Source organism: Morone saxatilis, unplaced genomic scaffold (assembly GCF_004916995.1).
Source record: "Morone saxatilis isolate NCDOM2014 unplaced genomic scaffold, NCSU_SB_2.0 Contig5, whole genome shotgun sequence".
Classification (NCBI taxonomy): Eukaryota; Metazoa; Chordata; class Actinopteri; family Moronidae; genus Morone; species Morone saxatilis.
The window spans coordinates 11,372,105-11,383,108 of record NW_023340095.1 but is presented as its reverse complement, the minus strand read 5'-3'; the positions used below and the strand labels follow the sequence as shown (position 1 = coordinate 11,383,108).

Below are 11,004 nucleotides of genomic sequence, written 5' to 3'. Positions count from 1 at the left end.
AACAACACACACACCCACCCACACACACACACACACACACACACACACACACACACATTGCAAGCCCTTGGGCAGGAGCTTAGCAGAGATGCACAATAGATCTGAAAATAGTCTAATCTGTATCCACATGACCTGCTAATAAACCTAAGGGATGTTTGTGACAATTCTTCAATTTAATGGTTTTCCAGATATAAAGAAGAGATAGAAAACATATGTCCCATAATCAAGAACATTATGTGTTTTGAGAGCCTAATCCCAGGGGATTTGAAATAATCAATTGCTAATTAATTTCTAGAGCTCTGTTGGCAAGCCTCTGCAGATCAAATCACCAGTCCACCACCAATGATTTTAAGTCTGGGATCACAGTAATGCTACATTGTGTTAGTGATCCTATTTCACAACAATACTTAAAAAACTAGTAACAAACTTTTTATAAAAACTTTTTGAAGAGCTTACATATTAATGTCAGTGCCTCTCAGTTTTTAAGTTGTTAAGTTAACGTCCACCTTCAGAATGGTTGTACAGATAACACTTAAAAGGATCTGTTGAATACATTGTGGTGGCAATGTAGGTTTGGTATTTTTGATATTAAACAATTCTCATTTTAAATGTTAAAATACACTGCAATTAAGTTGTTGTGCACTTAAAGGTCCTCCAATCACTTGCTATTTAATACAAAAAAAAAAAAACTTCAAGAGAAACCCAATTCTGCAGTTTTGGAAGTTGAATAACTTTCATTAGTGGAACCATGCTTTCAGATGTCCTCTAGTTATACATTAAATAATTCATTACTTTATTGGCCACTAAAATTTGTTTTCTAAATCTTTTTCATAGGCCCCAGTTGTAAGATCCAGACCGAGGATTGCAGACCCACACATCAGGACAGTGTCGTTCCCCGCAGAAAGCACAGCCAGGCTGGCTTGTGAAGCTCAAGGAGAGCCGAAGCCCTCCATTACATGGACCAAGGTTGCCACAGGTACACACAGTGCAGCAAAGAGCACACATTTATTTCAGCATAGACACATATGCACATATTTGAAATAGCCTGAAATGCATGACTGTAGGGTTCAGGACTCAGGGTTCAGTTTTATCTTCAGTTTACATTTTTGTTAAATATCCACCTGGAGGGCTGTCAGGTCTGGTTCATGGACTGATGTATGATGAAACACAGCAAAGTGTTCCAGATTAGTCAGTAAACCTGCTCTAAGGAACAAGCGCCAGGCCTATATTTTTAATTATGCTGGGAAACTAGAAATGCTTGTCTTCGATCCAGAAGTCAGTTATATGTGTGAATATACATATACATACATAATATCTAGTCATTTATATAATTAGACAGTGCAGACTGCAGACTGCAGAATAAATAAAGGTTTGTATTTAAATTCTGAAGTCACAGATTTGAAAGAAAATCAATGTCAGCTTTAGTATACTATGTACTGAGTGAATATGAACACATTTTACACTGATGAAATAACCCATTAACACCCAGTATTACACACTGGCATGCGCACAATAGGCTTTTCTCTTATTTGCCATGTGGGAAAAACATATTGCAAGAAAGTAATGGAACATTTTGTGCACTGCATCACTGACTTTACTTCACGCTGTGCCACTCGGCATGTCCCTGATCCTCCTTTCCTGTGTCTCTTACTCATTCGCTAACTTTCTTTAGCAATTTGTCTCTGTTTGCCCCACTCTGTCTCCACTACTGCTGCTTGCTCTCATTGCCTGTCCGTCTGTCTGCCTGACTGTTTCTCTCTCTCTCTCTCTCTCTCTCTCTCTCTCTCGCTCTCTCTCTTAGGAGCAGTGATGTCAATCCACTCCAGGGCTCAGCGTTTTGAGGTCTTGCCAAATGGCACCCTTGTTATCCAGAATGTTCAGCTGCAGGACAGGGGCACATACATCTGCAGTGCACACAGCTTTCTGGGTCGCGACAGGTGAGACTACTGATACCTGTTATGAATATTATTGTACTGTATATTCAGTTATAATGACCATGGGACACAATATTTTCTCTATTTACATAGGCCTAAGGCAAACTGCAATTTAATTAGTATAATGTATGTTGTGCTGGTATTTTCATGAGCAAACACAATTACATATCAACTTGATTAGCTGCCTAAAGTCATCTGCAAATCTTTCTGTATGAAATCTGTTTGTTCGATGCCTTAGGGCGTTCTTCTAAATGTGTCATATGATATTTATGGTTTGTTTGCATTTTAAATGTATATTTGAAATGCTTTAAATTTCTTTATGTGTTTCTATATTGAATGTTTATGTGCTTTACTTTTCCGTGATAGATTACTAACAACCCTGGAAGTGTGGACCCGCCCTCCTCGGATGCAGCTGGCTAGCTACAGAGAAGCTACCATTCATCAGGGTGGAGATGTGCACTTGGAGTGCCAGGCGGATGGCGTTCCCACCCCTCTGCTCTCTTGGGTTCTTCCAGATCGTTCTGTCCTGACCTCCTCTGCCGTCTCCACCAGTCGCATAAATATGGACACAAATGGAACCCTCCATATCTCGGTAACTTTACCGAGTGACAGAGGAGTGTATCGCTGCGTGGCCTCCAACTCAGCAGGTGCTGCCAGTGCTTCTGTGCGTGTACATGTGTCCTCATTGCCCCCGGTAATACAGCAACCCAGAGAGGAACACCTGCTCTTGTCTCCAGGGATGCCTGTTTATGCTCACTGCTCTGCCCGAGGTGCCCCACCACCAACTCTGCGCTGGAGAATCCCAGATGGAATTCTGGTTCGTCCATCACAGTTTCTCCATGGCAACCTTTTTGTCTTGCCCAATGGGACGCTGCATATTCGAAAAGTTGGGCCTAAGGACTCAGGGAATTACGAGTGTACAGCAAGTAATGCTGTTGGAGCCAGTAAGAGGACAGTGAGGGTAGAAATTGAAGGGGGGGCTGAAGGAGGAAGAAGAGAGGGAGGAGCAAGAAATGAAGGGGCAAAAGCTGTTGCTACTGCAAAACCATCTCCTTCATCTTCACTCCATAAAGACAAAACTTTGTCCATCCCCAGGCATTCCTCAAATCCACTGAACTCCTCTAGACTCTCCCCTCCATCGCCCTTTGATAGATCCAGAACCTTGCCGCTCAACCCCAGCTCTTCTCACTCATCTTCTTACCCTCACCAACCCGATTCCACTAATTCACCTTCTAAAATCGATAAAACAGTCACTGCCTCCCCCACACACTTGACCAAGATCAGTAAAACCATACCCTCCCCTCTCTCCCCACCCTCCACAGTGCCTACAAATAACACCAAAGTATTACCCGGCATCGTAAACAACACAAGAGTTACATCATCTTCCAACTCTGACAAAAGCAGAATCTCAGCTGTTTTGCATCCGTTGCCAGTCTCCCCTTTCAGTAAAGCCCGTATTGTCTCTACATCATCCTCCATCACTGCTGTCCACTATGGGGGGGGTTTGCAGCTCCACTGCTCTGTAACTGGCAACCCATCACCCATCATCATTTGGAGGACTCCCAGCAGGAAACTGGTGGACATGCACTTCAGGTGAGAAAAAAAAGATCACTTAAAATGTGTTGGTTGTATAATTATATATTTTAGTAATTCTGTTGGTATTGTGTCTCATTATATGTCTATCTTTTTGTGATTTGTGTGTGTGTTTGTCTACATTTGAATTTCAGTTTTGACCGACGTCTGAAGGTGTATCCTAATGGCACCCTGTCAGTCCAGGCAGTAACAGAGAAGGATGCTGGAGACTACCTCTGTATCGCACGCAACAAGGTCGCAGATGATTACCGCCTCCTGCGCGTCTCTGTGGCTACCAAACCTGCCAAGATTGAGCCCAAGCAGCCACTCAATCAAATGGTGTTGTTTGGAAAACCACTAAAGGTGTGCTATGACAAATCATCTTATCTCTGCCTTGCTTCCAGTAATGATGTTTATTCAATAAATAAACAACAGCAATCAATAGGTAAATGTAGCATGATTATTATGATGCCAGTTAGTCTATTCATTCAATCCATACATTTGATGTGCAGGCATTTTTCTACATGAACCTTGCCTAAAATTTGAAACAGTCCATCTCCTACACCTCCACTTCTGAGATTTTATTTTTTTTTACAAGGCAATGATAAGTGTTGTCTTCTATCGCTGGATGTGGCGCCAAAAACCTCTACAGCTTCAAGCTGTGTCTGTGGTTGTTTTTTGATCAAAAAGCCCTTCATACTTTTTTACTCAAAAAGAAAAGAAAGACCTGTCAGGTCTGTTATGAATCATCAACAGTGGCCTTCAGGGGATAGTACTTCAGACATGAATATTTAACAGCTCAATGAAAAATAATGTCAAGCAGGGTGAAATTCAAGAAAGAGGACATAGTATTATTGTGGGAATTTGTTCCCCTTAATTTTACATTTCATTTAAACATTTATGAGCTTTAAATGGTGTTTTTTGAAGGCATCTAAATTTGTGGCTGCTCACTACTGTGCGTTTCTTTTTTAAGGACCTAAATGCAACCTTAAAAAGCCTAAATATGCAGTATCACTCCTCATTTCAAAGAGAACAAACACACAGTTCAGCTTTCATCAAAATCTAAGCCATAAAAACTTTTAAATTATAGCAGTAATGATCCTGTTCCCTGCAGGTTGACTGCCAGGCATCAGGACTGCCTGACCCATCTGTCCATTGGAGCCTGCCAGATGGAACCATGGTGAACAGCGTGTTGCAGGGGGAAGACAGAGGAGGGCGAGCACGAAGGCTGACTGTGTTTGACAATGGGACATTACTGGTTCCAGCAGTGGGCATGGGAGAAGAAGGAGAGTATACGTGTTATGCTGAGAATCAAGGAGGTCAAGACACCATGAAGGTAAGAAAAATATTTTCTCCAGGAGACTTAAAGTTCCAGTGTTTAACATTTAGGAGGGTCTATTGGCAGAAATGGAATATAATATTCATAACTATGTATACATAAGTGTATAGTATAGGAATCATTATGCTTTTCTTACCTGATAATGAGCCGTGTATATCTACTGATGCCACGGGTCAGCTTCCATGGCGTCCACCATGTTACTACAGTATCCCAGGAGGGACAAACCAAACACCGGCCCTAGATAAGGGTGTTTTCATTTTTTGCATTTACACTGCTAAATGCCACTAAATCCTACACACTGGACTTTAAGAATATTCATTTATTTTATTATTTAGGTATTACTTATTCAAATAATTACACAGAAAACACATGTAACTAAAAAAAAATAATTCATTCAATTGCTGATTAATTACTTCATTCAAATTCAACCCTTTAAGGTCAAAGTAAAAGTTATGATGACATCTCCACCAACATTCAGTGATGACAGAAGCTACCACATCATCAAAGTACGTCAGGGGGCAACCGTCAAAATTCGCTGCCAGGCTACAGGAGACCCTGCCCCCACAGTGACATGGTTTTCCCCTACACGTCGCGTGATCCCACAAAGTTTCGGGTCTGGATTTTATTCTGAACGAGTTGTTGTGGTTTTGGGTGGAACCCTGGAGGTGCGCCTGGCTCAAACGACTGACACAGGAAACTATACATGCCGAGCGAGCAACTCAGTCGGTGAGAGGAGCATGGTGGTGGGTCTGGAGGTGGAGGCGCCTTACTATGGACTCGGTCGCCAGGTGGGTGGAAGAGGTTGGAGTATTAGCAATGGGCCCGGAAATGGTCATAGCAGTAGATCAGGGGACAACATTAATAATGCTGGTATAATCCAGTATGGATCTACAAATGGAGTCACAAGCAAGCTTGGTAGCAATATCAGCAGCAATAATGGCTATAGTGATAATAATGGCAGGCTAAGAAACATTGTACCAAACACTGGCATCAACACAGCAACCAGTGGCTTAAATCCTGCCCTTAGGAGCGATAGTCGACATGGATTCAACAGGCCTGTCAGTGGAATTACACCACAGCTCGGTAGCAGTGTAATCAGTGTCGGGGTGGGTAGGAATATAGCAGATAACATTGGTATAAATCGAAACGGACCTGGCATTATGAGTAGTAATAGTGTGGGTAACAGTCACAGCACAGTTAGAGGAGATAGTGTAGAAAGGAATCCTGGGACTACTAATAATGAAGTCATTGCAGGAAAGGCTAATAATGATGCTAACACCAGCAGAGAAAGGATAAGTGGTATTTCTAGAAATGTTGGAATTGTTAGCAGCAGTGTGTCTAATAATGGAGCTGCTACTGGCACACTCAGAGGAAATGGGTTTAGTAGGAGTAGCGATATAAGAGTGACCAATGAGAACAGCAGGAATAGAGGTGGTTCAAGTGGTACTAGTGTAGGTGGTGTTGGTGCTAAAAACTCTACTAACACAGCTGTGGGTGTGGTAACGGCAGTGAAGCAATTTGCAGTGAAAGGCCAAACTGTTCTTTTGCCATGCCCCTCCCAAGGCTCCCCTCCCCCTCGTCTGTCCTGGCTTCTGCCTGGTAATGGTGTGTTGCCAGCTCCTTACTATGGCAGCCGACTCACTGTGCACCGAAATGGCTCCTTGGAGCTGCGAGGCGTGCGGGTGAGTGATGGAGGGACCTTGGTTTGTGTGGTTAGAGGAGACAGAGGAGAGACCAGACTACAAGTAAAGCTTGAGGTCTCTGAGCCACAGGAGGAGGCCAGATCTCCACAAAGGGGACCGGCTGTGGAACGACCTGTGCAGGAAAGTGCTGGTTTATTTGAGGCGCCTCACTCAGGATCTTCTTTGGATTCAGCTCAGTTGTTAGGTTTAAGGCCAGTCTTGCCTGAAAGGCCTCATCCAAGAATCCCAGTGACTCAAAAACCTTTGCACAGAGGCCTATCTTCACCAGCTGAACCTCAGCCAGTTGATCCTCCACCCCGCTCAACTGGCCCTGTCTCAGAGCCGGTTGTGAGCACAAGAACAGCTCCCTTGGTGAGCATCATTAATGGAGAGACCCTTCGCCTGCCATGCGTTGCTTCCAAAACCCATGGACATACCCAGGGCTCCCTGTCATGGGCCATGCCCGGTGGCAAGGTACTGTCCAGAGGTGAGAGTGGTGACTCTGGCCGATACCTAGTCCAAGAGGATGGAATGCTAACAGTGCAACAAGCCTCCGTGTTTGACCGTGGCACCTACACCTGCAGATCCACCAGTTACGACTCCTCTTCAGTTTCTGTCATCACGGTTCCCGTCATTGTCATCGCCTACCCCCCACGCATCACAACTGGTCCCTCCCCTGTGACCTACACACGCCCTGGGGTTGCTGTGGAACTGCCATGCCTGACCATAGCAACACCCCGGGCAACGGTTACCTGGGAAACACCAGACCTAACACAGCTGAGAGTGATGGGTCAGGCTCGTCTCTATGGCAACCGCTACCTTAGTCCTCAGGGTTCCTTGGTGATACAGAACCCGACAAGTAGGGATACAGGATTTTACAGATGCACCGCAAAAAATGTAATAGGAGTGGACACCAAGGCGACCTACCTGCACGTTATATAATGGGGTGAAGCAAACACACATTCACACACACGCACACACACAAAAATACAAACTTGCATCAGAGAAACAGAGACACCAGTCTGTACTGGTGAATGAACTCCTCTGCTGATAACACTACGTGTCCCACATGCCCAAAGGAACTGCAAGGCTCCGTGCAGGAGATACTGTTGAATCTCAGAAAAGACACTACTAATATGCAGGTATATGTCTCATGTATGTATTTTTAATTTGTTTTTGTAAAAACTTTTTCTATACTGTAATGTATTCATACCAGGAGTGACAAGACTCTGTGCAGACACAGTGTCATGCATAAACAAATAATTTGTGTTTAAGCAGTATTGTTTTATGTAGCTGGTGGTGCACTCCTGTTTTCTGTCTCAATGGATTAAGACCCATATTAAAGCGATGAGTGAAGAAGTCAAATAAAATGTGCAGCATATTGCACATGGGTACAAATGCTCCCCACAGCTGTAGTGTGGACTGTTTCATGGGATGTTTTTGCAACACTGGTTACACCTGTCACTCCAAAAACATGATTTTGTGGAAGAAAACCCACAACTTTTGAGTTTTTTTCCACGAAGGAAGCATTATATGATCATACTTCCAACTAAAACAATTTTAAACTGCTAAAAACACAAAAAACCCAGAAACAAAATATGTTGGTGATGCTGAAAACAAGCATGCTTTACTTGGCTTGACTGCTTGATGTCATTACTTTATGCATTCATCCACTAACACTGAACAGTATTTTACGAACTTGGTCACAGAGTATTGTAGATGCAACACAGCATCACACAAAGAGGCTGTTGTACTTCACAGCTGTCGACGGGCACCTTCATTTTAAAATTTTGCAAATTGGGACTTCTATTACAAAAATACTATGCTTAGTATATGTTTTGCATTTTTTCTATTACCAAAATGTTGGATTTTGTTATTGTGGTGCCTATGTAGCAAATAGTAACTTATATTAGCAGCCTTTTTTTTTAATTGTGCTGCCTACATGTTACATTAAATCTCTAACAGACATTAGGATCAGCATTATGATCCACCCAAACACCAGCTTCTTCTTCAGGACTTTTTTTAACCTGTTTACTCTTCTGACCTTTTTGTGGGTTTCAGTCCTTGACAAATATTGTTATACCACCAACGACTGTATCTCACATTCTCACGGCATTACTGGGGCAGAATGAGATACGGTGCAAAGCATTCATGAAAACACAATAGTCAATTCTTTGAAGAGTGATCTTCATGATTATTTTGATATTAAAGATTGTATAAATATGCGTGTGGTTCACAAGCCTGCCCAAAGCTTGTGCACAAAGCCAGCGCCTCATAGTTTCCCTTCTTCTTCTTTGATGTGTTCCTTTTGTCCTTAAATTATTTGTCTTGTAAAGATTCTGTTGTAAGACGCCAGTGTTCTGTCGTAAAGGGAGAAATTATGAATTATTATTATGTATGTTTGATGTCTCACTAGTCACAATGAATGCTTGCTATATTTTCAACAGCTTCATTTTATAAATAAAAGTGGAAAAGAAATAAAAAGTGTTTATGAAATGTCAACATCTGATGCACAGTTGAGTTCAGATATATGGCAAAAAATTAGTGTGTGCTTGCGTGAGTTTGTATAGAGTCAGAGTGGGAAAAGAAAACACCTAGTGGGAGTGCAAGGGCGAGAAAGGACTTTGAGTATACTTGAGTATATTGTGAGAACAAAAACTCTTTATCCCCAGCTCAGCTGTCAAACCAGGAAATGGGGTCTTAACTGTAGATGAGACACATGTTGATGACATCATATTCCTCTCTCTGGGAAATGCAATAAAACTCACAGCAGCCTGCTGAGCAACTCCATGCACCACCCTGCGCTCACACCTGCCAAATGCTGTTTACAATGTGTATTCTATGAGTCCACTAAATACTAATCCTTTAAATTATACATTATAAGTATAAGCAGTGTACTGTGATGATGGACTATTTTGTCCATGAGTATGAAATATAATAATGCTAGCTATAGTAAATGAAGATGAAGTGTGCAACGATCAACATCAAGCAAACTATCGTTGTCAATCCTAAACCTTGAGAAATAGCTGGTAAAAATGCAGCAGCAGGGATTTTTGACTGAATGTCTTTGTTTTCTGAGCTGTCAGCAGAGACGTCACACCATACAAACTGTCAACCACAACTTTTAGACTGTTTTCACTTTTCCGAGCTGTGAAGCGCCTCTACATTTACGTTCTGCATTGCAGTGAGGCAATAGTGTCAATCTCAAAACTTGAGAAACTTTAGTCTGTGTGAGGGAATTTCTTACACATTATATTTTATTTTGTGGTGCGAACATATAGCACTGCATACTCAGAATTAGAGTAAAAACATGAAACTAGGACACATCCCAGGACTATACTCAGCCATAATTGAGGCTAAGACCAGTCACTTGGCTAAGAGTTACTGAAATGTTAAAAAACAAACAAACCAAAAATTCATACGTTGCAGAGCTGGAGCTTATTGATGTGAACTTTTCCACATATCAAAGGCAGTGCTAATTAAAATCATTGCCATGCACAACCCCATTTATTTGGGCAGTTTAGTCTGGTTTGAGTAACTAGTGGGAAATGTATTGCAGAGGAACAGCAGAGTTCTGTCTTGTGCTCGAATTTTCATGAGGCCAGTTGTTTTCTGTGAAGGCTTTTCATGTTTTGAATTATCTCTTTTATAGTGTTGGAGCATTCCCATCCATTGTGGCACAATGTTTTTATGGTTCTTCACTTGTGATCCCTTTCAGCAAAATAAATTACCACTAATCCTTCATTTTTGTGCAATTGCAAACTTACAAGCATGTAACTAACTAATAAAGACACTCACATGGGCATTTCATTTTGCATCAACTTCACTTTCACTTCAGCCCCTGAGATAAAGAGTTTGCAGAACGGGTGAAATGGTTGGAATGGACTGGCTGCAAATAAGCATGCATCACCTCCCAGAGCAGCAACAACAATATCAACATTACACAAACCTTCTGAAAAAGTAAATCAACTACAATAACAGCAGATGTCATCAAAGCTTTCATTTACACTAATGATGAACAGTCCAGCAATAGTACATCAACCCTGTCACTGCCAGGATTACTAATACCATAATTTATGATAAATAATGTTAGAATACATTGAAGTGTGTGACTAGAGTCCTTTTCATGTATTTTATTTTTGTTTTCCAACGCTCCAGAGACATTATTAATAAATCACTCCTACTCTACCTGGAATCTCAGCTGCACACTTTGTTATACAAAACACACATTGCTTCTACATCTGCTCACATTTTACATATTTGCATCAATGGTGTCATCACAGATTGGTCATGCCAGCTAAATCTGGCATGACCACAAGACACATGTCACGGTCCACCCAGCTTTCATGTTTGTATCACAGTGAAGAGACTGACAACAGATAGTCATCTGGTTTAATGTGCGCTGATTTTTCTGTGTGTTTAAATGGAAAACAGGCAGAGCAACTTCTTTTATTTTACTGAGTAAAACTCTTTTACT

General features: G+C 41.8%; 1 protein-coding gene across 1 annotated transcript in view; it reads left to right on the top strand.

The window, feature by feature from the left end:
* Positions 1 to 10,715, top strand: part of LOC118339083 (matrix-remodeling-associated protein 5-like) — a 19,605-nt gene extending 8,890 nt beyond the window's left edge. Inside the window, exons 7-12 of the mRNA XM_035676617.1 lie at positions 835 to 976; positions 1,802 to 1,937; positions 2,301 to 3,527; positions 3,662 to 3,869; positions 4,621 to 4,842; positions 5,283 to 10,715. Of these exons, the coding sequence (XP_035532510.1) occupies positions 835 to 976; positions 1,802 to 1,937; positions 2,301 to 3,527; positions 3,662 to 3,869; positions 4,621 to 4,842; positions 5,283 to 7,469 (4,122 nt within the window). The 3' untranslated portion in view covers positions 7,470 to 10,715. The remainder of the gene's footprint in view (positions 1 to 834; positions 977 to 1,801; positions 1,938 to 2,300; positions 3,528 to 3,661; positions 3,870 to 4,620; positions 4,843 to 5,282) is intronic.
* The last annotated feature ends 289 nt before the right edge of the window (positions 10,716 to 11,004 follow it).